Consider the following 24,907-nt stretch of genomic DNA (forward strand, 5'->3'; position numbering starts at 1 on the left):
TCCTGAAAAAACAACCCCTCCCTCCAGAGTATTTTTTTTTTTTAAATGAGGTAATTTCAACGGGGAAGTGGAGGAGTTGAAGGAGTGTCACACTCACCGCCACAACAGGAGCCCAACCCATAATATAAGAAAACCTAACTCTCCTGTCCAAGGACTGATAGAAAGATGACACAGAGAAAAAAGGCCTATGCTCCCAAAGAACCTGGGAGCAAACGATTAACCCAGCTCTTCTGCAGGAGGCAGAGCCAACTGTGAGAGGGGAGTTCCTCCCCTTCCCGTGGGACACAACTTTGATGTGATTGGCCCTACCTTCTGCAGAAGTGGGAGTTTAGCCTTTCCTCCCTGCTCCACTCCCTTGCTGACCAGAAACTGTTTATTCCTTTCAAGAAAAGCTGAGTTTTTGAAAGCTGAATTGTTTGCAGAATAGATACAGCTTTCCTCCCTCTGGCCCAAAGATATAGAACACATCCGTCTCCCGCTCCCATTTTGTTTTGGGACCTGGCTTGGGGTGCCACCTACATGTGCAGGAGCCCGAGATTAAATCTAGTCAGAGGAGCAACAAATGATAGCAGGAGTGAGCTGAGATCTGATCGAGCAACTTCCTTTTGCTTTCTTTTCAGGTATTATACAGCACCTACAGGCAAATGTATTCAGCACCAATCTGCAGCAGGAGACTTCCGGTGGCCACACTAACAAGGATTGCACTCACTAGACTGCCAGAATTGGGATGCTGACAGACTCCTCCTTGTCCTGGAAGCAGCCTTTGTAATCCAGGAACCATGCCTTCTCATTAGACACTTGTAGCAAAGATACCGGTGGTACTTTATGCTCCTAAGGAGCTGGTAACGATGTCTTCTCTCCTGTGCAGAGGGATTCCCCATCCCCACACTTGTATAAACAATATTTATATTAATAGAAGCCTGCCTTCGTTCTGGTCTCCTGTAAAAAGTTAGTGGGCACTCCCACATTGCTCTCAGCAAAGCTGCAGGTAGCTTTACTGCAGTGCCTACACCTCGCAAGTCACCTAGTCTCTACACACAGTGCAGTATTTTCGCACAGCCCACCACACCTAAAGGGATTTCAAAGGCCAGTATAACATACCCAAGGCTATCGCTTCTCTCCTGTCTTTTATAAAGCTCTCTATTTTTAAAGTGTGTGTGCATGTACGTATGCAGGGGGAGAAGATAGTGGTTGATGATTTTTGACATGGTTAAAGTTAAGAAACATAACTTTGTCAGTACAGCAAGGGTCTGAGCTACTAAAAAAAGTCCCGTCCCCCCCGACTTACTGCTGAAGCAAAGATGATATTATACTGAACACTTCAGGGCAGCAGTGCACCTCATAAACAGAGCCACAGCTCATGTACACAAGTAACAATAGTGATATGGTCTCTCACCCTCTGAACTGAATCTAGGAGAGGGGCTACTTTTAAGAAAATCTGTGTACATCATGAGTGGCAACAGTGGCCAGCTTGCTCACTTCATCCCTTGTCTGCACCATCCATGGAAAGTTAGAGCCAAACTAGAAGATCTACATTTATTAGAAAACAAGAGTATTCAACTCTGGATCTCTGAATGTACGGTTTTACACCCCGCCCCACAAAAGTCAGAAGGAAGGGGCCAACAGGAGGGTATTATTTTCCTTAAAGCCCACAGCTTCCAATGTTGGACAAATATTGAGGGCTAGAATCAACTTTATACATTTCTACTACTATGAGGAATAGTGGGTTTCCCCAGGGAGCCATACATTCTGTATATTAGAGATGCTTCTGAGCACATGCAGAGTACGTTTCCTTATCTGAGCAAGTACAACCTACCCTTTCCCTAAGAAGGGCTTATATAGAGAGAGAGAGGCATTATTCCCACCCACAAGTCTGAAACTCTTTTTAGAAATTAAACGCTACCCCTAGCTCCCTACTCGGAGCACAATACAGGACACAGGCTCTCTTCCCCTGCAAAATCGAATCCTGGTTTTCCTAGCTTCCATCCAGCAATTTCTCACAAGTACTTGCCATATGCTTACCATAGGCCTGATCTTAATTCTTTGCACATATCCCAACACAGGGCTTCATTTATACCAAAGTACAGTCCAGCAGCAACCTGTACTCAACACCAGGCTTAAAGAGGCTAGTGAGCACAATCTTTCAAACCTCCACAAACCAACTTCCCTGTAGATTTTTCTCTCAACCTCCTTTTGCTACAGCTGCCCCTTCATAAGCAAGATGAATGTTCTTTAATCAGCTTTGGGAGGGCAAGGGAGTTGGTGCAAAACATTTTCCTTTCTGGGGTGGGAAGTGTGTAACAGAGGCACCACCTACAAATCACTTGCTGGGAGAAAAGCAGAGGGTGGGGAAGAGACTGAAGCAAGAGAGTGGCAGGAGTAGCAATATAGAAGCAGACAGAGTTTAGTTGCTAATAGGGATAATTCTGGCATTTAAAAAACAGATAAAATGCCATGCTTACCCTGGCTCAATACTGCAACCCAATTCTGATCACCTGATATGAATTCTTTGTTTCCATGGCAACCACATTAGACTCCTGTATATCCTGTACTGTGTAGAGCTTCCCCTAGGAGTAGACACTTAAAGGAGGAAGGAGGATTCCTGGTAGAAAATTGGACATTGTTTGAAGTAATAGAACAGGAAGTAGAAAACTAATTCCATGAATGATGTAAAAGGGATGAAGAGAAAGGGTTATTTGGTCCAGCAGCTTTAAAACAGGGAGTTTCTTTGTTTTATCTCAGCTAGCTTGTATCCCAGATAGGCCATCCATCCCTTTACTGTCATGAACCTCCTTGCTAAAAGATAAAAAATTGCCATATATTGGTTCAGGTCTCCACAGCCACTTCTTCCAGCTTGTCTATTAGCCTTGTTCTCCCTTACTGTTCTGGTATCTCCTTACCCATTACTTGTCAGTATAGCTGGAGCTGTTACTGTTCCATAGAAACAGAACAATACAAAACGCCGGTTAGTATATTATGCAGAAATATAGGTTTGGCTAATTTTAAAATGACTACAGGCATCCCTTTTCATTATCCACTCTGGTACTTACTGCAATGGGAGTACGTTTAAATAAATACAAATGCAACACAGAAATACCTTAGCAGAGGAACAAGCTTCTTAAGAACATTAAAAAGGAACGAACAGGAAAATAAGTTAACCTACTACTGCCTGCTGCTAATCAGACCTGCTAAATCCTGGTCCAAGGGATGATACCATATATGGCCAGGTTCCTCAAGGAGACAGGAGGTGGTCAGAGCCAGTAACAGGAGCACTAGGTTGCAGTTCAGCAAGTGATGGAGGAGCCTAGTATCAGGGTGAAAACAGCAGCCAGAATCCCTTCCCCTAGTTTGGGAACTGCAAATACCACCCTCACCCTCAGACATGGGTCACACAAAGAGAGGGATTGGCGTATTTGGAGGACTTTGTTGCTTCAGGAGGGAGAGATGTCAGACCACAGATAAGCAACATGTAAGCCCATTTATTGCTCTTGCGTGCCCCAGGAGATGTAGTCAGGCCGAGTGGCGGCGTGATATTCATCTATCAACTCCTGGACAATCTTGCGGGAGTCATCAAGTTCATCAAAGTTCTCCTTGAAGATGTCTTCCTTACGAAACTGTTCCAGGAAGGCTTCACGTTTGCGCAGTTTGTCATACTGATGGCAGGTACGTTCGAAGAGCTGGGCAAAAGAAGGCAATGGCTCAGAAAGGCATAGGGAAAGGGTATACAGAAAAGGAGCAAAGTGACTTGGTGTTGACATGAGCTTTAGATAAGATGCCAGACACCCCTCACTGTCATAATAAAAATACTACAGAGCACTGCATCACTCTTTGTCCAGTCCACAGCTATCCATGAGACAAATACACTGAGAAGAGCAATTGGGATCCTGGCTTTTATTGTAGTTTAAAAGGGGCAGGGGGGATGCACGTAGTAGGATGGGATTTGTCCAGCCGAAATGATTACATGCAAAGCTAGATGGCCCTAGAACCAGCGCATGCAATTACACTGCTTGAAGAACAAGGCTTCTGTTCCAAGAAATTTGGAACTATTATTTTTATTCGGCTTTTCTTTCATATACACTAAAGTGGCTTACAAGGATTAACACATAAAACAATGAAATCCTAAACAGTAAACAGAAGCATTTAAGTCAAAGCATTTAAAAACAGACGAGTAAAATCAAAAATGAAAAGACCTACAACAAAGTTAACATGTATTTTACCTGGCTCCAATTTTTTAGCTCTGTTTAATTGTTTTGAAAGGTTTTATTGTATTATTTCATTGTTATGTTCCTTGTAAACTACCTTGGAGGCGGGGGGGGGGGGTTGTTAGGTCACAAGGCAGACTAAAACTATTTAGATAAATAAATTTAAAGATAAGGGATGGTGTATCTCCACAAGGAGGGCATTCCAAAATCTTGGTGCCACCACCAAAAAGGCCCTATCTTGGGTATTTGCCTGTCTAACCTAATATAAGCATAGGATCAAGAGCAGAGCCTCAGATGGCAATCTTAACCAGAAGGCAGGCTCATGTGGGAACAGACAGTCCTGAGGTAACCTACCCCCAAGCTATTTAAGACTTTAACGGCTAAAACTAGAACTTTAAATTGAGCCTGGAAACAGAGAGCAACCAATGCAGGTGATGTAAGATAGGAGTAATATGCTCCAATCTTTGGGTCCAAGATAGCAATCTGGTTACCATATTTTGGACCAACTGAAATTTTTAGACTGTCTTTAAAAGTCAGCCCCACATAGAGAGCATTGCAATAATCCCGTTTGGAAGTAACTTCGGTATGGATAACAGAAGCCAGGCCTGTATTCTCTCAAAGATGGTGCAGCTGGCAAACCAACCAAAGCTGATAAGACACCTGCTGCTATCACCTGAATATCCAAGAAAAATGTTGAGTCAAGGAGCACCCCCACACTGCACTTGTCCCTCAATGGGAACACAATCCCATCTAGAAAGGGCTGTAGAACCTCTCCCGGATAACCAGAACTCCTAACCAACAGCACCTCCATCTTATCTGGATTAAATTTTGGTTTGTTCACCCTCGCTCACTCCTGGACTAATGTAAGACATGGTTTGTAATTTCTGCTGCCTCCCTGAGATTAGACGTTGGAAATGAGAGGTAGAGCCAGATGTCATTTGCACGCTGATGACACTTCAGCCCAAGCCTCCAAGTGACTGCACCCAGTAGTTTCATGTACAGCAGGCATAGGCAGAAGGTAGGTTTCCAGGTTTTGGGACTTCCAACTCCCAGAAGCCCCTGCCAACATGTCCAAAGGTCAGGAATGCTAAGAGTTGAAGTCCAAAACATCTGGAGATCTGCTTTCTCCCAACTGATGTAGATGTTGAAAAGCATAGGACACCAGATGAAACCTTGTGGTACACCACAGTCCAAAGGCCATGGACTAGAAGAACAGTCTTCCAACACCTACTTCTGGGACCAACCTCCCAGAACAAGAGTGGAACAACTGAAATCCAGTGCCCCTTCAGACATCCCAGATGGAAGCCATGATTGATGGTATCGAAAGTCACTAAGGCAGCCAGGAGAATCAATGCGGATACACTTCTCCTGTTCAGTTCCCAGCACAGGTGCATGACCAGTGCAGTTTCACTTCCAAAGCCAGACTGGAATTGATACACATACTCTGTTACATCCCACAATACTTGGATTTAAGGAACTACAGTCCTGAACACCTTGCCCGAGCAAGGGTGATAGTATCATTGCATGGATCCAAATTTGCTTTCATCAAAGAGGGGCCTTACCACTGCCTCTTTTAGCAGTGCAGGAACTATCCTCTCCTCCAACTAGGCATGGAAGACTCAGAAAGATCTGCTCTAATCAGCCATGATGGGAAGGGGTTGAGCCTACAAGTGGTAGGCCTGAACCTCCAAGTAGCCGGACCATATCTTCAGGGAGAACAAGATAAAAGGTATCTGAAATATAATGCGCAGATAGTGCATAGAAATTCTGATTCTGCCTGAAGGCTGAAGTCCCAAGTCTAAATGAATTGCTGATTTCATCTACAAAATGTTTTGCAAATTAGTCACAGTGGGCTACCAATTTCTCCAACCTGCCAGATTGGAACTAGGCCTTACCACTTGAAATAGCTACATTGGGCAACAATCTGCAGATAATGGTAGTGAAGAATGATTTCTTAACTGTCAACAGAATAGGCTCCAACTAGAGATGTAAAATTTCTGGAAATTTTGAGGCCATGGGAAAAACCCGGGGGGGGGGGGGGAGATTTTGGAAACACTGAAAAACCAGGAATACTTTTTTTTAGCACTCTTTATGGATCTAAAGCCACTTTGTTGCTTTAAGACAGCCTTGCCCAACCTGGTGCCTGCCAGATATTTTGGACTTCAGCTCCCATCAGGCTCAGGCAGCATGGCCAATGGTAGGGAATGCTGGGCACTGTAGTCCAAAACATCCAGAGAGCACCAGGTTGCGGAGGGCTGCTTTAGGAGCATAACTTTCTGTTCCTAAAGTTATTTTATGTATGACTTACTTTGCTCATAAAATTATTCTATTTTAAAACTTTTTAAAGTAAACTCAGTAAATTTGTCTGAATGAACTACATTAAGGGCGTAATCCTATGGGGATAGGTGGCTGCCTCCAAACTTGGGGACCGCCTATCCAATGCAGGGCAGGAGAAGCACAGAGGATTGTCCCCTCCGGACTTCAGCCGCCCTGCATTTGCGGCTAGACAGCTGATTTTGGCTGTCTAGCTGCAGGAAGGCGGAGCAGGGCAGCAGGCTGCTGGATGACACATAGGATGTGTTGTACCAGCATTTCCGCCTTCCCCACCCCGGAACGCCCCCTTATCGCCACTCTGCGCTCCTCTTCCGAGTGTGGGGCCATTCCAAGCTGCCTGCAAGGCAGTGTGGGAAGGGGGGAAGGTCAGTTCCCGGAAACCCACATATCCTATGGCCATCTAGCCACTGACTAGCAGCCATAAGATTGCTCCCTCCATGACTGCTACAGCATCAGAAACACAGGACTCTATAGAACAAAACCCAAGCTGTCAAAGATGCACAATGGTGACTCTACTCACATGTTGGGAAACTGAGCATAAATGTCTATCCGTAAAATGTACTTTAGATCAATAATTTTAGTAAAGAAACAACTACGCTGGGAATCTTACAGAGAGGATTAAAAAAATATTTTTCTCCATGGCTTCATTATTTCCAGCATTTTATATCTCTAGTCTTTCTATAAAAGTGTTCTTATTACATAGTTTTTACAAATCATTTTGGGAGAAGTAAAGGCTGGATAACAATATACAAATACTTTGTCTTAAATTCTAAAAGAAAATATTTCATAATCCAAAGCTGTTCAATTTTATGGAAAAAAATGTTTTTTCCAGAATTTCTCTGGGCCTTCACACCTCTAGCTCCAATATGAGCTCTAGCCTATGTTTGGCGGGACACATCTCACATCTTCTACCACCTGTGCTCCAGCTGTTGCCCCAAATATTTCATTGCTCCTAGTTCCTCAGCAAACCAAGAAGCTAGATAGTCACAACGATTCATGAAGAGGATGTTTGGGAGCAATTTTGTGTAAAGTCCAGACTATTTCCCCATTCTAAAGATCAACCAGGGCATCAACAGGAGTGCCAGAAATGTCAGCAGAAAAATGTCCAGAAGATCTAGAAACCGCTACACTCTATTAGCCTCCAGGGGCTGGGCTATCCCAATAGGTCCCCTACCCTGTGGAGAATAAGGACCACTGACCTCCCAATCCTAATCTGTCTGTGACAAAGGAACTATTTCAGGCTCCCCCACCCACTCTTCATCACCCAAAAAAAACTCTAGATCAAATGTGTGCCTTACAGAATATTTCTGACCAGGTACCAAGACAAGCCCAGACAAAATAGTCTCAGCATGTTCTCCAAGACAGTAAGGTGCAGGGACTTCAAGCCCACAGCTGAGATTACTTCTGTCAACTCAAACAGGGAGTTATGCACTGGAGTGGGCACTACACTAACAGAAGCCCAATGCTGTTGGCAAGATTCCAACACCAGCTGCAGACACTCAGAATTGGTAGATTACTGAACATGGCATCTGGTAGGGAAGACAGAATCATGATGGACACAGCATCTCCTCCCCCCAGCACTAAGTCAAGGTTGGTGCTGCACTCTGAAGCCTGCTAGACACAACTGGGAAAAAATAATCCCTTCCACTTTTATCAATCATGTCTCCACGATACATGCCAATTCAGCATGCTCATGTTGTATCAAGTTCTGGATAGCTGATTTGCCGACTTGGTGTTAAAAGGCAAACCTGCAGACCAGATGGGCTGCTAATAGGCTGAACAAGAACTCTAGAGTTAGAGAAGTCCAGACAGGGGAACAGTATGCAGTAGTCTAAACACCCTTCCCCATCCTCCGCTTATCCATCCTCCATTGCCATAGCTTCCCTTGCCTCATGCAGAATCAGTAGTGATGCCATGCTCGCCCACAACCATTCACCTGGCTCCACTAAAGGCCTCTCTGTCAAGTGGGAAGGCCAGAAACGTCCTAATGCAAAACCATTCTAGATTACTTTGAAAGAGCTATGCTCTTTCCAGACCTTGCATTTCTTAGTTCTCAAAAGAACCTGGGACATTAGTACTAAAAGCCTTAACAGCCGCTGAATCCACTTTTAACTAGATTCTGGACTGTGGTAATTACCGTAACATCTGCAGATAGAAAATGGATCCGCATTGGCTGAAAACTAGTGGTGCGAAGGAAGTATCACCTACTAAATCCTGAATATAATTAAGGAGGGGCACAGAAACACCTTTGTGTAGCCCCTCTGGAAATAAGTGAAATGCCAGGTTGTTTATTACCTCAATTGGTTTGGAGAACATCAACCCCCTCAGTAAAAAGAATAAATTGCCCCATCCATATTCCCAAAAAGACTCACCGAGGAGATGTTGGTATGATTAGCCATCATCAGACCACTGACTCTGTGTGCTGATGGCAAATATGGAGACTTCCTAGAAAGTGCCACTTGGATGCTGGCTGGGCCCCAAGGAATGAAGTTGGCCAGTTTCCTCTCCCTGATCCGCTGTAAACTCTTATGGACCTGAAGGGAGGCAGACATTTTGTGTGTGTTGACAGTTATTCAAGCTGAGGGCCCTGCAGCCCAGTAACTCCCTCTTTAAGAAAATGGCTAGGAAGAGAGGGTCACCCAAAGACACCATGTTGAGGACTGTAGGCATTTGCAGCATTCTACAGGCATGGCAACATGCATCCAGAAATGTAGCGACACAGTGATTATACTGCCTTTACTGCTATCATGAGCAAAGGCAAACCCTGATGGAGTTTTCCAGAGAGATCAACCAAATCAGGTTGACTTTCTCCAGCCACTGACCTGGGTGGGGTCCACCTCCCCCTGGATGATGTTAAGGATGGCAATGTAGCAATGGTTTGTCTGCCGATCACGCCCCATAGATACCATGACATTCTTGGGTTGCAGAAGCCGTCGCATCACATCAAGGACAGTGGTTTTGCGCACACTGGCCACCTGTGTGCAACAGAAGATAACATGGGCACATATTCGACAGAGGAAGTGAAGCTGTCATGCTGAAAAGATAGAGGATCACTCACACAGCTTGGAAGAATTTGCTGTTTCAGCAAAGTCTCTCCAGGGACTTTTCTGCTAAATTACAGCCAAGAAGCATCCCTAGCTCCAATGCTATTCAAAAAGAAAATGTTGCAGCCTTCCAGGCTAGGCTAGATTAAAAGCACACACACACACCCATACATCATCTCTTTTCTGAGATCTGGGGAAGCAGGATTCAAACTTCTTGGACCATTCTGGTTTCTCTAAATGATGGGAAGATTTAAGAGAGAGAAAAGAACAGAAATACAGACTGACAGGCTAGTTGGGGCAAATAACCATATTTGTAGGTAAAGATAAAGGATTAAGAGACAGCCGATCTACTGAAAAAAAAAGAGCACGTGCACACGCAAAGTCAACCTGCCCCCTCATGCATTTGATACCCTCTTCTGAATCGTCAGCCTTTGTGATCTGTCCCTCCGCATCTTGTATTGTTGCTTGTGGAGAGGGATAAAAGGGAGAAGACAGCTATGTTTTAGCAGTCTAGAAATGTGGCTGAAGAAGTCTGCCTCAGAAACTGGCCTTGCTTTTGTTTCTGCACACCTGCTGGCCTTTAACACTGTGATAGGACACTCTGACCAAATATTTGCTGTGAGGTACTATGGCTGACCACTAAACTGGAGGCCAGAAGACCCAGACTGTCCATTCTCAGACCAGTTGAGTATATCAAGGAGGGTGGAGAGGGTTGGGAGGCAATAATGAAGCACAAGAACTCCCAGAGCTTGTTTTAGGCACAGAGAGGGGAAAAGGACTTACAGCTTGGTCTGTGGTTAGAGGTGTGTAGCCTGTGATAAGGAAGTGCAACCTGGGAGTAGGAATAAGGGAGGCAATCAGTCCAATCAAGTCATTATTCATGTAGCCTGGGTAGCGCAACGTGGTGGTGCTGGCAGACATTATAGTGGAGACCTGGCAAGGAAACGACAAAAATTATGCCAAAACCCCAAACTCCCCAGAGGTTAAAAAAAAAGGGGGAGGGGGACTGTATTTTCCAGGATCCCTTGTCTCACTTACTCCTGGGATCCTGGAAGATGTAGGCCACAAAGCCTTCAATCCTAGTCAGAGTGAAGCACTAAAATGCTAAACATTTATTGCAAATATTTGAAGTCTTAAGAATTTTCTACACAAAAAATGAATGCACACAGTGTGCAGTCATTAGCTGTTCCTGTGATTTTTGAGATAATTGGAATAGAACCAGGTTCAATTCTCTGATCACTTATACAGCTCTCTAGAAGGCTTCAAGTATTCGCTCCCTACCCATTCCCTACCTAAACAAGAAGGCCACGGAACAAGCAATCCTATGGCCCCTAGGCAGTGTCTGCGCAGCCACAGGATATTTCGGATTCCTGGATCCAAGGTCGGGGACAGTGCTCAGACCTCAGGTCCAGGAATCCATGCTCCCCACCTCCTCCCCCTTGCAGCTGGCATGGAGAGAACCATGCCGGCTGCCTCTCTGAGGTTGCAGAGGGGGCATTCTTGTGGGCGGGGAGGGGAGAAACCAGGTTACGTTGCATCCCCAGGCCTCTCCAGCCTCCTTCCCTCCCCAGTTAGACGGCAAAAAAACTAAAATGCAGAGTGGGAGGAGCAGCAGAGGTGACGATCGCCTCTGCCACTCCTCCCACGCTGCACTGGTTTACGAACATTGGGCGTGGATGTCATCGGACTGCACCCTTACAGGATTGTTGTATGTAAACAGTAAAGCAAGCTGAAAAGTACCATAAATAGCACTCTTAAAATTAATTACAGCTTGACAACCCCCCAAAAATCCAAATGTTATACTCAAAGAAAGGGAGTAGAAAAACCAACAGCTAGCAAACTAAAAAAATCTAATTTTGAAATATAAGACAACACTTGAAGACCCACCCTGTTCTTTATTTAATTTTAATTATATACTGCTTTTCAAAATATTTTTCTACAAAGTGGTGTACATTACAATTTAAAAGTCCACACAAAACCAAAGGCTTTGTCATCCACATACTTAAATAATGTCCAATCCGGGATCTCTGCCATCATCTTAAACCCTCGGCTGAATCTCAGCTGCTTCTCACCAAAACATACCCCCACGGATCACCCATTATCAAACCCCACCCTTCATTCTTCAGGAGCTTGGGGAAGCCTCTTCATAACATCCCTGCTCACTCACCAGCTGGTTGATTTGGGAAAAGGTGGGGTTCTGGATGTGCAGTCTGTCAGTGGCAATGCGATTCAGAGCTGTGTTGTCTAAAACCACCTGTCAAACAGGAATCTCATGTTAAGAAGATTCTAGGGTTGGGTGGGGGCATTCCTCAGCCCTGCTAAATGGGTGTATAGGGTTGAAGCTCCATGCAATACCCCATTTCTTCCTGAGTTTCTCTTGCCTGTATTTCTACATGTTACAGGACCACCCAATATGGAAGTGGATGGGGGATGGCACAGCAAGTAGCTATGGGACCACGGGAGGCAAACACCCCACATCAACTCTAAGCATATTGCCATAGGACTAGAAAAAACAAACAAATCAACCCTTTCTTGGAGACAAAATAGTTCCATTGCACATCTATGTGTTTTAAGCATAGGATGGTATGATCCTCAGACCTACTACTGGGGGGGGGGGGCACTCCCCTGCTCCCTAGGGAGGAATTCATTGTTCTCCAACCAGCACCCTTTACCACACAATCAGCATTCTGTGTCAGTCGCTTGAGTGTCAAGAGAGAGTTGTATGGTTGCACCACCACATCGCTCATCTCATCCTGGTTGGGGAAGACAGAGTATGTCTGCACCAGCTTCTTGGGGTATCTGTTGGGAAAGATGGACACCTGCTCAGTGCTCTGGTAGGAAGAAATACTGTACATCTTTTCAGGGACTCACCTCTATGCCATTTGCCTTGGCCACTGACACAGGGCCCAGTAGAAGGCAATTCAGTTCCTTAACTTTAAGAAGTTCCTTTCCCATTCTCTAAACTGAGAACTCTGGGACACAGGCAGCTCTGTCACATCAGCAGAACATAGAGATTTACACATTAAGAATGCAATACCCCCAATAGCATGGAAAGTCAATTGCAATTGTGCTTGTAGATTATACTGGAAAAATATTAGGTAGTGTTAAAGAGTCTAGAAGCATCCCAGGAGAAAACTGAGGGAGTAGCTCCTCAGGGGAAATCGTAAGCTCCTGTCTTTGGTGGATGGGTACACTTGTCCATCACTGGATGGCCACATCTATTTGACAGAAGAAACCTTCATGGTAAGGACAGCGTGCTGTTCAAGCTCAGCAAGAGCTTGATGAACTCGGCTAAGGAACATTCATTGCCTGAGAGGGCAGAACTGATTATTTCAGTCTCTTTCCTGTTTCAAGCCACAACTCCACAAACTACAAAGCTTGCCCAAGCTGGTGCTTGGGTGGAACAGATTTATTCTGTCAGCTGTGTATCTGACACATCTGTCAATCCCCAAAGTAGCCTGACTGACTTTGTCACCTATCTATCAAAGCGTATGAATGTGTGCGCGTGTGTGTACTTGATGCTATCACTCACCTGTCATTTAATCTCTCCAGGAGATAAGAGCCCAAACCAGAGCCAGTCCCACCTGCAATGGAATGGCACAGCACAAAACCCTGGAGGGAAGAACAACATATGACAGAAAGTGTGGGCATTGTATGAGTAAGAGAGTGCATTGTGTGTACATTGTGTGAGTAAGAGAGGTGTGCGGGCGTGCGTTTGCATGCATGCACGCACACTCAGTCACTATCTTGCTGTGGTCAGCGCACGTTACAAAAGCTAGGCCAAAGACAAGGCTTGTGGACACAAAAGCCACCTAGCCATAATCTGTGCTTGACACATTTCTTCCTGCAGTGCAAAGGTCCCAAATATTTGCTACACCCCTCTCCCCACTCCACCCTGCAAATTAGTATCACTGAAAGTGGGGACTATCTGCACAATGTCGCAGTGTATTCTCAGCCCCTAACAGGACAGCTCCTGTGCACAGCTTCAGCCAAGGAGGCTTCCATCTGTCTGTGGCTCATAGGGAAGACCACTAACTTTCCCACGCTCCTAAAGCCTTCCCTCGCTATGTTATATAGAGCTAACGGACTTGGGTACAGTACTGGTGGATGATATGAGGAGGGCTTTGGATAGGGATGAATGCTCCTTCCTTGTTTTCCTCAACCTCTCAGCAGCTTTTGATACTGTTTACTACGGTATCCTCCTGGACCGCCTGGAGAAGATGGGCATTGGAGACATCGTATTACAGTGGTTCCGCTCCTTCCTCTCCGGCAGGTACCAGAGGGTAGCACTGGGAGAGGAGGTGTCGGACCCGTGGCCGCTCACTTGTGGGGTGCCACAGGGTTCCATCCTCTCCCCGATGCTATTTAACATCTATGTGAAGCCGCTGGGGGCTATCATCAGGAGGTTTGGGGTGCAGTGTCATCAATATGCGGATGACACGCAGCTCTATAACCTGAAACTGAACCCTGACAAGACCAAGGTACTTTTGGTGGGAGACAAGAGGAGGTTGGAGGATGTTGACCTGGTGTCAGCTGTGAGCCGGACAGCGTTGTACCAACTCCATCTGATACAGCGGCTGCGCCCCTACCTTCCCAACCATCTGCTCCCATCGGTAGTACATACCCTGGTCTCCTCTCGTCTAGACTACTGTAATGTACTCTATGTGGGGTTACCCTTGAAGACGGTTCGGAAGCTGCAGCTGGTGCAGAACGTGGCAGCTCGCCTGATTAAAGGCAGCCAACAGCGTGATCACATCACTCCCATGCTGAAGGAGCTGCACTGGCTAACAGTTGTTTTCCGGGCCAAATTCAAGGTGTTGGTTTTGAGCACCTCAAGGAGCACCTCCAGCAACACCAGACAGACGGTTCTACAAGATCAGCCTCAGATGGTCTTCTTTCTGTCCCATCAGCCAGAACAACTAGGCTGGTGAGGACGAAGGAGAGGGCTTTCTCTGTGGTGGCTCCCACTCTGTGGAACTCCCTCCCTAGGGAACTCCACCATGCCCCCCCTTTAATGAGCTTCCACCACGCATTGAAAACTTGGTTGTTCAGGCAGGCATTTGGGGTGGGTTAGGGTATTTTTAAACAATGTTTTAATGTGTGATTTTACTGTTTTAAATTGTACTGCTGTACATCGCCCAGAGTGGCCGGGTGACTGGCCAGATGGGCAATTAAGAAATTTAATAAATAAAAATACTAGCTGCTGATATTTCCCTGCTTTCTTCCCTCTTAAAACTTGTCCTTACAGCAAGGACTAGGGAGGTTTTAAACCGCATGATGTGCACACATCCAGACCTAATCCCACTTCTCAAATTCTATAAACTATTATGATATATTGAACCCGTACGTCTTGAAGCCATTGAACATGGGTACTGCTGAGGATGTTTAGGGGTTTAAAATAAAGTTTTTTTCTTTTAAATTACCAACTAATAATTAACGTACCAACTAAAACTCTTTCAACCCAAGAGCCAAATTCAATCTCAGAACTCTTGGGCTGCATTCCAGTGGTGGGCAAAAGGGGTGGGGGCCAAAATACAAAATATGCCAGCATATTGTAGGTTAAAGACCTTCCTGCCAGCAACTCAGCCTTTGGAGAGGAATTTCAACCTTTTAGAATGGGAAAAACTGCACAAAAGCCAGGAAACCACCAAATGATGAGTGGTTGGGGGAAAAGGGGTGGGACCAGGGCCTGTTGCCATCTGGGAAACCCCATACAGCCAGACTGAGACCCCAGGAGGGCTGGATTTGGACCCTGGACCTGAGGTTCCCCACCCCTGAATTAAAACCTGGGGATTTTCCATGAGCATGTAGGAGCCACGACCTTAGTCTAGGGCAGCCCATTTCACAACTGATTAACATGGATGGTTCCAAGAATGTTATTAGAAGGCACAAGTGGGGACCCGCAACAAAATGTTGATGAATCCCCAGTATGTAACAGGAGGAGACCTGCAGCACAGCGGGGGGGGGGGGGGGGATTCAGGATATTCCCCATATACTGAGTTATAGCCTCATGACACACATCTAGCCCAGGTTCCCCAAAGCTGTTAGAGTCTCCATCATTTTTGCTCCCCAAACAGAGACCCTCAACATTCCATAGTTCATTAAAATCACCATGGATAGGTAGTTGTCAAGCTGGGTTTTTTTCTCATTTTTGAAAAATATTTTTACATTCAGACATATATATTTCTGTGTACGTAGGGGAGTTTGGGACAGTCCTGGAGTGAATACATCCCCCCATGTCTCCATGCCAGCTTGCTTCTTATTGTTTTTCCCTTACCTCTAAGCTGTCACTACCATCAGCTTCTCTGTCTATAATGTCAAAGATATCTTCATGGATCTTTTCTCCCTGCAAAGCAAATTATAAGAGATACAGTTGAATATAAGATACATTGTGGGACTTACCCCAAACTGTGGGTTTTATGTTTTTCTACAAAGCAGACAATGACCAAGTTTACACGATCACCGCAGCCCACTGTGGCTTACTTAAGCCACAGAGCGTTGTAGCATGTGCTGGCAGGTAGCTAATAAATCTAATAAATAAATAAATAAGCCCTCAGTGGGGGGATGCCATGGTTTGTTGTGTCATCTGAGCATGAGTTATCTGAGGGTTGTTTAACAATACGGCAAACTATGGCAAACCCCCACCCCACCCCAATCGGGAGTTGAATATTCAAAACGTCCACCAGCATGCACCACAAATAAGCCACAGTGGGCTGCAGTGATTGTGTAAACCTGTCCATTATTGAAGCTGCATTCTTTCATTCAAGCAAATAAGAATTACCAGACAAAATCATGCTTTGAGAAAGGTAGCCCTGCCTGCTGTAAGAAATCAAGCCATGTTTACTCCTAGCTTCTTTCGCTTACCTGTGAAAAGCCACTGGCCCAGTTGTTCCCAGCCCCACCACCATGCTCAGACAGGTATATGTTTTCTGGGTTGTAGAGGTTGGCATAAGGAGAGTTCAGAATGGAATGGATCACTCGTGGCTCCAGGTCCAGGAGGACAGCTCGTGGAATATAGTGCTCATCATCTGCCTGTTAACAAGAAATGCAGACACCCTCAGCCACCTGCAGAAAGGACAGCAGTTCAGAGACTGCACTGTCTCTCCCATCATTTATCTAACTGCCACCCTCAACTTTAAATATGCTACACATTGACAGTAGCAAATGTAACTAGGGGGCATAGTAGATGCTCCTCATCCTCTCTGGCTCCCCAAGTCTCCCCCAATTTTCTTGCCTCTCATTTCCCCCCCAATACTTTCTTTAAGTATTAAAGACAGCTAGTGCTTTGACCACACTCAGTATAACAGTGATGAAGCCAACACAGATTCCAGAGTGCTAGCAGTTGGCAGTTCATCAGCAACAAGGTTCAAATTCTCCCTGTCTCCCTTTTCTCATCTCTGGTTGGCAGACAGTGGGAGGGAGCATGGCCAGGGGCTGGCTGGAGTTAGCCTGTGAAAAGGGCTGGGGGCAGGGGGGAAGAGTGAAGGAAAGGCAGATTTGCTGAGTTTCCCACTTTGGGATTCCATTGAAAGCCACCATCAGGGCTCCAGAACAGCTATTGAAGGCAGAATTGGGGGAGGATCAGGGGAAGGCACATCAGCTTTAGAGGTGGGGGAGTGGCTGAGTGCCACTGCGAACACCTAGAAGGGTTTCAACTCTGAAAGGGGCTAGGCTACTACAGCAGCAAAAGGCAGCCATTTAAAGAACTCCATTACATATGCCTAACACATCTTTAATGTATGACTGCGTGGCTTGATGGGAAAGGGGGAGGAATTACAACTAGTTTGTTTTCAAGCATTTGTTCTCAGGTGTAATGGGGAAATCAAATATGGAAATGAGAAATGTGGAACGAGCGGAAATATCTGAATGTTTAGGATTCACATGGAAGTGTATATAGCTACAGGAGCAGTAATTCAGCACATTTCTTTTTGAACAACATAGTAATTCTGTGTTCAAAAAAATCATTTGGTTTAAGATAATACTCTTAGAAATCCAACCATCCTCCAGAAAGCTCAAAAATTGTAAGTGAACTCTCCTGTCAAAGAGTTATGTTATTTATTTATTTATAGTATTTTTATCCTGCTCCTCAGCCAAAAAAGGCTCCTGGAGCGGCTTACAATCAATGAGTGAAGAATACAGTTCCTGCCCTCAGGCTTACAACCTAAAAAAGACACAATACACAAGGAAAAGGCGATGCAGGGGAAGAGGAAAAAAAATTACACAGACTGTCAGCAGGGCTGGTGGGATGGCCCTGCTCCCCGCTCTCATCTCCCAAAGGAGAGGCAAGCCAACTGGAGCAGGCCCTGATGTTCCCTTTGCCTGCTCCTGTCTCCCTCGCTCCTTCTTCCCCACAGGGCCATGGATGTCACTTAGCCCTGCCTGGGGGGAGGGGGGGACAGGAAGAGTCCAACTGGAGCAGCCCTTTCTGCAGTCTCACATATTGTGCTCTTTCAGCAGGGGTCCACACATTTTTTTGGGCAGCGGGCACACTGAGTGCCGTGGGTGCCCTCACAAAATAGTTGCCATGGGGTGGGGGGTTTATCCATTCATAAAATGGTGGCCATGGTAGGCATGGCCAGTCACAAAACACTCATTTCTCAGAAGGCAAACTAGCGAGACTAAAAGAAAAGTAACTTCCCCAAGAACCAAAGTACAAGGCAGACGTGAGGTCTGAGAGCCAGTGTGGTGTAATGGTTAGATTGTCAGACTGCGACTTGGGAGACCCCAGTTCTAGTCCCCATTCACGGCCTCTCAGCCTAACCTACCCTCACAGAGTTGGGAGGATAAAATGGAGAGGAGGATCGTGCAAGCCAGCTTGGGTTCCTTGCAAGAGGAAAGGCAAGATATAAATGCAATATATGGCAGCCACTTTGTGAGTGCCCACACATACTTGCAAAATTCCAAATGTGCCCACCAATTCAGAAAGAATGGAGATACCTGTTTTAGGATAAAGGGCAAACTAAAAATACCTTTAATAATACACTTACAATTTCCATGCTTCCTGGTGCATGATCAAATTTGTAAGAAACTTGACTATCTCTAAATCTGAAGGGTTTTTGATCAAAGAATAAATATTTACTGTTATTTTCACAGAGGAGCAAGTAAAACATCTGTCCAAAAATCATTAGAGAGGAAGCCCAAGCAGAGGAGGAAAAGCATGAAATATGAGTTGATCAACGGCTGAGCAAGTACATTATGCTTTCACAAGTAGCGCACATTCAGTCCTTGGCTGAATCCGAGGCAGACCATCCACAGAACCCATTGTGAGCCCTACAAGGCAAGGGGAAAACTATTGTACTACCTGATAGAAAAAGACATCTTTGCGGTCAGTGCCCTCAGTGGCAAAGTCCTCCACAATACCCTCAGGGCTAATGCCGTGTTCTGCGCAGAGCTGCTTCCAGAACTCAAACCCAACTGCAACAGTAGAAAAGAGCCTGAGGGCCTCTGCCTCGTTATCAGGCGGAGAAGAGAAAAGGCATTAAGAAGGCCGAACGGGGGAGGTGGTTCGCCCACGGCTGTTTCGGTGCCAGTGGCATCTCTGGAATCGCAAGCGGTGCTCAGGCCGAGCCTGGCAGTTCCACGCATTCCGCGGGGCTTTATCCTAACGCCACAGGGCCAGCAGCCCAGGACAGGCAGCCCCCCGGAGCCAGGCTCTGCCCTAGGACCTGCCCGCCCAGCCGGTGAGCAGGCCCCTCCTTCTCGCCCTCCCCCTCACGCAGAGCCTGAGCGCCGGGCCGGGCCGGGCCGGGCCCGCGGCCGGCTCAGCGCGCCTGGGAGCCCGCTCCTCCGGATCCCCGCGGGCCTGTCCGCTTGGGCTTACTTTGGTTGCCGCACTGCCCCAGCTGCAGCGTGATGATCTCTCGCGGCATAGCGGCGCGGCGGCGGCCTCCCGCAAGCTCGTCGCGGCTCCTTCCCGCCTGGAAATGAAGCCCGTTGCCGGCGCGGGGCCTTCCGCGCCTCCTCCCGCCGCGGCCTGCGATCCGGCTCTCCTTGGCAGCGCGCATGCGCCGGAGCGGGAGCGGAGCCTGCGCGTGCGGGTTCGGCGCGGCTGTTCCGTGCGCGAGGCGGCGCGTCCGCCCTCGCCATGGCCGCTGGGTCGTGCGTGAGGTAGTGCTGCGGAGGCGGCCGTGGGTGACGGAGAGCGATGATCCCCTCCTCCCTCCCGCCGGTTTCCCGGTGACTCTGGGCGCGAGAAGAATGGCGGCGCCGGCGGCGGCAGGACGCACTGGCGGCTCCCTCAGCGCGGCCCCGGCCCCGTCATCGGAGCGGGAGCGGCGAGTGCGCGCGCTGAGCGCTCTCCTGGGGGCCCGGCTGGGGCCTTACGAACCGGCGCTGAGTGCTCTGCAGGCCGCGCTCGTGTGGGAGAGGCCAGCGAGGAGCGCGCTCGGCTGGGCTGTGGCCCACGCGGCCTTCGGGTGCGCATCCTTGGCGAAGGGGCCGGGCTGGGGGCGAGCGGCTCTCCCCGCAGCGGAGACAGATTGGGCGGGCGGGCGTTCGCTCTTCCTTGAATCTGCTCGGTGCTACTTGGAGTAAGGCAGCGGAGGAGGAATTAGAGACGCCGGCAGTTCTCCTTCCAGGAAAAATACCGCCTGGCCTCTCTTGGAGGTGGTTTTGGAGCTGGGTGCCTTGTTCCAGGGGAGCGTTTGGATTCCGTGACCCGCTGGGCCCTTCCCAGCCCTCCTGATTCGGAACTGGCACACAGTTGCGAACGCACAAGGGCTAACTCCTCCAGCTCCCAAACCTGCATTTGGCCTTGAATAGGAAGTTAAAACGAACAGACAGAGAAAAACTTCCCCCACTGTGTAGAAAACTCCTTTTTTGTTGGGGTCTACTATTTTGAAATCAAGGCAGTATCTCTCTGAAGTGAATAAGCTTATTTGTGTTTTCTTGTGTCTAGAAATGAGATTTGAATGGCATCTCCATTTTTGCTTGAATTTTGTTACTTAGAAAGTTCATGTGTACTTTTACCAAGAGAAAATGGGTCAGTAAAAGTCATTACCCAGTTCTGTTTTGTCAGACAGGTTAGAACATGCTGAACTTCAAAAGTTTCATCACTCACTGTAATGAAAAATGAAGGCTGTTGATGGGTGTGCCTGCCAACCCTGCATTTGCCGTGGGGACATGGGACACCATGTGGGCTTAATGGTTCTGCTTGGATGCTGGATGGGGAAGTTCTGGACTTAAGCTTTTCAGTACAGCCAGTTGATGGGCAAAGCTAGTTTAATGCAGAGGTTCCCAATGATTTTTGGCAAGTGAGTCCCTTGAAACTCAGGTGCCTTTTATGGAACCCCCTTCAGTTTGGGGTGGGATTGATTCTCATCACCCCACTCAGCAAATGTTTGTACTTACCCACCCAAGGTCTGCCTCTATGTTGTCACTTGCCTGGGCCTCTGGATGACCAGATTGCTGGCTTCTTGTCCCCCTTTTTAGAGAGTCATGGATTCCACTTTTTAAAAACCTTAGTGTCTTGTTATAACACGCTCCTTATTTCAGCATCAAGCTGCTGTGGCTGCAACAATCCCTTCAAGGTAACAATGAGAAATGTGCAGTTCAACCCCTGTGCTGTCTTCAAGTAGCTGCAGCATCTCCATGCTGAGCTACTTTTGGAACCAATTTTTTCAAAGGATGGGGGTAGGAAACCACACATTACAAGCACCAGGGTATGCATCATGTGGCAGAAGTAGGGGTGAACGAAAGTCACTTACCTTTTCTCGCAGCTTTTTCGCGGTGGGGGGGAGCGCTTTGCTGCTCCCCCCGCGAAGTTCAGGCCGGGGGGGGGAGGCTTCCCGCCTCGCCCGGCCGAAATTCAGGCCGGGGAGGAGGCTTCCCGCCTCGCCCGGCCGCGAACACGAAAGTAAAAAAAAAAACGTCCCCTGATAGGCTACGTGACGATTCACGTAGCCTATCACGGCTAGATCTGGAAAGTCAGCCGTGATAGGCTACGTGAATCGTCACGTAGCCTATCACGGGTGACTTTAAAAAAAAAAAAAAACGCGTACGCGAATGGCGGCCCCCATAGGGAGCCGCCATTCGCGTTCCTTATTTAGTTGCTGTAGTCTACGTCAATGTTTACGTAGACTACGGCGAAAATAAGGGCAACGCAAATAGCGTTGCCCTTATTTTCGCCGTAGTCTATGTAAATATTGACGTAGACTACAGCGACCAAATAAGGAAGGGGAATGGCGGCTCCCTATGGGGGCCGCCATTATCCGTACACACATTTTTTATTATTTTTTTTAAAGTCACCCGTGATAGGCTACGCGACGATTCACGTAGCCTATCACGGCTGACTTTGCAAATCTTGCCGTGATAGGCTACGTGAATCGTCACGTAGCCTATCAGGGGACTTTTTTTTTTTTTCTTTCATTGCAATGGCGGGGGCGGCAGCCGGTCGAAAGACCGGCTGCCGCTCCCGCCCCGCTCGAACACCGGACGAACCGCCAGCCGGACCCGCCGCCGGGAGGGACATTCAGGGAAGGTAAGTCCCGTCCCGGGGGGGGCGGAGGATTTCTCCCCGAAACTTGTTCGGGGGGCCGAACACGTTGGCGCTCGGCCCCCCGAAGTTTCGGAGAGAAATTCTCCGCCATCCCTAGGCAGAAGCCAGGGAGCCCTTGTCTCTTGAGAAAAATCTCTGACATTTGATCTTCCATCATCCTGGAGCAGCAGTATTGCTTTTTTAAGTGGCTTTTTGTTGTATCTTTTAACCAAGTTATTTGCGTGGTAAAAAAAAAAAAAAAATCTTGCAGTGTGTTCATTCCATTGGTAGGATACAAAAGGCAGATTGGCATTGTTACAGATTGGTGTCTGACATCTCCTGTGTGAAATATTTTTGCTCATTAAAGCTCATGATCAGGCTGGATGTTAAGCATAAAAATGGAAAGATGGGGGGGGCAGTAGAATAAGATCTTGTTGGGCAAGGTGACAGATGCTGCACAAGGATGAAAGGTGCTGCACAAGGATGAAAGGTTTTTAGCAGTAACTGGAATTCTCTGTCACAGTGCCAAAACCTCTTAAAACTGGATTGTTTAAACATTTGTCAGGAGAATGTGGTTTAGTGAATAATGTAGGAGGGTTGTTTTGAACCCTTGGGGTACTATCTATGTAATACTTTTTGCTCTCTAACCTGCTAGTGCTGGTCCTAAGGTCATCATTATTTATTCTGGGCTTCTGCTGCTCCATGGCTTAAATGAACTGTCTTCTGCTTTTCATGTAACAGTTCCAGGAGAAACAATGTACTGACTGAGTTTATTTTTCCTCAGGTGTTTTGCTCTGACATCTCTCCATCTAATATTCTTGATTGCATTCACCCTTATACTAATAGTATGTTTAGATCAGTGGAAGAATAAAATCTGGCCTGAAATAAAAGGTAGGTTCTATTTCCCTGAATTTCACTTGTGGCTCACCCACCCCATCCCCCGGGCTCAGACCGAGGATTCTAAGCTTCCTCAATCAAAACAGTGGTTTTGACTGGAATCTTATAAGCTGGGCTCCTTCCTAACTGAAATAAGTGTAGGAGTAGAGGAGCCTGGGAGTATGCATATCCAGATCTTACTTAGGTGTTCTGGAGCTCTGTTTTTGTCTGTATGTTGCTGTTAACATCAAATGTTGCAAGCGGGGAAACTTTTACAGGGTGAAGATACATTTGGCCATATATCAGTAGATTGAGCATTGAGCCAACCAGCGTGTTGGTATACATCTTAAATTATCCTTTCATCTGCACACAAGTGAACAAAACTATAGTGCAGTTTCTTGGGAAAGTAGCCATAGTAAACAAATACAGTTTTTTTTAAAAGAATATAGTAATAGCTCATAATCCAGAAAGGTATACTCATCATGATTAAAGTGACTTTATGTCAGCTTGTCAGCTAGCATAATAAAGTGACTGGAGTATTGGCTTGGATATAGGAAATCAAGATTTTCCCAAGATGTGACTAAAGACATCATATCATAACATGTGAAGAAGATATCCATTCTTGACAGTTTGGTTTTTGTTCTGTAGTGTCCTATGTTTCTGGGATTGTAACGGTTAAGTGCTGTAGCAGTCAATGAATGTAGTTCTAAAACTGAAATGTGAGAAAATACTATAGATATCCTGCCACTGCATGTGATAGAACAATGTGTGGGTTATCCCACCTGTGTATTTTTCTAAAAAAAAACCCCAGTTTTTAATAAAATTCCCAGGTATACCTCACCGTTAGGTAATGTTGTTTCAACTATAAAACCTTTAACTACTGCGACCTAAATAAAACCTCTATACCTAAAAGAAATGCAGTAGCATGGTTCCTATGGTGTAGGGATGGGACTGACACTATCGCTAGAGACAACCTTCCAAAATAAACAAAAAATAAGATATTTATTAAGGAGAAATATTTAGAAAAGGGAATAAAACGTCACTCTTCAAATAACAGATTGAGATTGCTTCAAGGTTCTTAAATTAATTATCATTCCTAATAGGTAAGAGAGTCTTCCCCAGCTAAATATGCACTCAGTAGCTTTTCCCTCAGACCAGATTTCCTAAACCCCAACCCAACCAATTCCTCACCAACAGGAACAGATAGATGCTGGATATCAGCCTTCCTCTGCCTCCGGCTCTTCCTGCTTCTGGCTTCTAGGATGATTCAGATGTTTCAGGGACTACTTGCTGAATTTCACTCTGGTCAGACAAAATAGGAACCTAAAATGTATTATGTGTAACTTGGTTTGCTCATAAAATTATCATGTTTGGTATATTGTTGAAAAGTATAGTTTATTCACACAATAATTACAGATTTACTGAGTTTAGTCTTAAATCTTTGAAATTGTAATGATAATTTTTTGAGCCAACCAAGTTATACATAACAAAGTGACTTTAGATCTGTAAAGAATGCTAAAAAAAAGTATTGCATAGTTTTCCATTTTGCATAAAACTTCCATTTTTAACCTCCCCCCCGCTTATTTTTCCCCATGGCTTGGAATTTCTGGAAATTTTACATGTCTAGATAAAATGCTTCTGAGGACCTTAGAAGGATACAAGAGTAAGAAATGATAATTTCCTAAATACACTATTTAAATTTATCCTGAAAGAGGGAAGATTTTCTATTCCTAGAGCAGAGGATCTGAGGCTGTAATCCTATATATACATATTTGGAGCATGTATCATTGAGCTCAGAGGGGCTTACTTCTGAATAGACATATATAAAACTGCACTGTTAAGGAGCAATACTGTGCATGTTTAGAAAGACAAAAGTCCTGTGCTGGCTGGGGAATGTTGGGAGTTATAGGACTTTTGTCTGTCTAAACATGCATAGGATTGCACCCTTAATGTCTTAGTGAGCCTCCCTAGCCTTT

General features: G+C 46.2%; 3 protein-coding genes across 13 annotated transcripts in view; 2 read left to right on the forward strand and 1 right to left on the reverse strand.

The window, feature by feature from the left end:
* The window catches only part of PLEKHH3 (pleckstrin homology, MyTH4 and FERM domain containing H3), a 36,822-nt gene extending 35,303 nt beyond the window's left edge, over positions 1–1,519 (forward strand). For 4 of the 8 annotated variants that reach the window (XR_014792217.1, XR_014792216.1, XR_014792215.1 and 1 more), the window contains one exon: positions 621–929. The gene's annotated coding sequence lies outside the window, so the exon portion shown is untranslated. Of the gene's footprint in view, positions 1–620 lie in introns of all 8 variants that reach the window. The other 4 variants (XR_014792218.1, XM_084857356.1, XM_084857359.1 and 1 more) reach the window with 4 other exon arrangements.
* Positions 1–19,569, reverse strand: TUBG1 (tubulin gamma 1). Of its 2 annotated transcripts, none has more exons than XM_084857364.1 (11): positions 19,401–19,569; positions 18,882–18,994; positions 16,445–16,612; positions 15,858–15,926; positions 13,113–13,192; positions 12,253–12,379; positions 11,748–11,834; positions 10,364–10,513; positions 9,359–9,511; positions 8,909–9,070; positions 1–3,677 (listed from the first exon to the last, which is right to left on the reverse strand). In XM_084857364.1, exons 1-11 carry the CDS (start codon positions 19,447–19,449, stop codon positions 3,480–3,482), a joined length of 1,356 nt encoding a protein of 451 aa, XP_084713490.1. In that variant the 5' UTR covers positions 19,450–19,569; the 3' UTR covers positions 1–3,479. The 2 variants fall into 2 exon arrangements, with proteins under 2 accessions (XP_084713490.1, XP_084713489.1); XM_084857363.1 differs by having other exon boundaries at positions 18,882–19,024.
* RETREG3 (reticulophagy regulator family member 3) overlaps positions 19,312–24,907 on the forward strand; it is a 15,212-nt gene continuing 9,616 nt past the window's right edge. Inside the window, exons 1-2 of one of the 3 annotated variants that reach the window (XM_084857361.1) lie at positions 19,312–19,995; positions 22,840–22,946. In XM_084857361.1, the coding sequence (XP_084713487.1) occupies positions 19,583–19,995; positions 22,840–22,946 (520 nt within the window). In that variant the 5' untranslated portion in view covers positions 19,312–19,582. Of the gene's footprint in view, positions 20,562–22,839; positions 22,947–24,907 lie in introns of all 3 variants that reach the window. The other 2 variants (XM_084857362.1, XM_084857360.1) reach the window with 2 other exon arrangements.

Source organism: Heloderma suspectum, chromosome 5, assembly GCF_057233095.1.
Source record: "Heloderma suspectum isolate Gila_16-S chromosome 5, 16-S_ref, whole genome shotgun sequence".
Classification (NCBI taxonomy): Eukaryota; Metazoa; Chordata; class Lepidosauria; order Squamata; family Helodermatidae; genus Heloderma; species Heloderma suspectum.

What these genes read in the sequence shown, in the direction of transcription:
- TUBG1 (XM_084857363.1), bottom strand. Translation starts at nt 19,449, where the DNA reads ATGCCGCGAGAGATCATCACGCTGCAGCTGGGGCAGTGCGGCAACCAA. An exon ending in TTTCCCAAATCAACCAGCTG is followed by an intron (nt 10,514 to 11,747) that starts GTGAGTGAGCAG and finishes TTTCCTTGCCAG; the next exon opens with GTCTCCACTATAATGTCTGC. An exon ending in GGGAGGTGGACCCCACCCAG is followed by an intron (nt 9,071 to 9,358) that starts GTCAGTGGCTGG and finishes GCCTCCCTTCAG; the next exon opens with GTCCATAAGAGTTTACAGCG.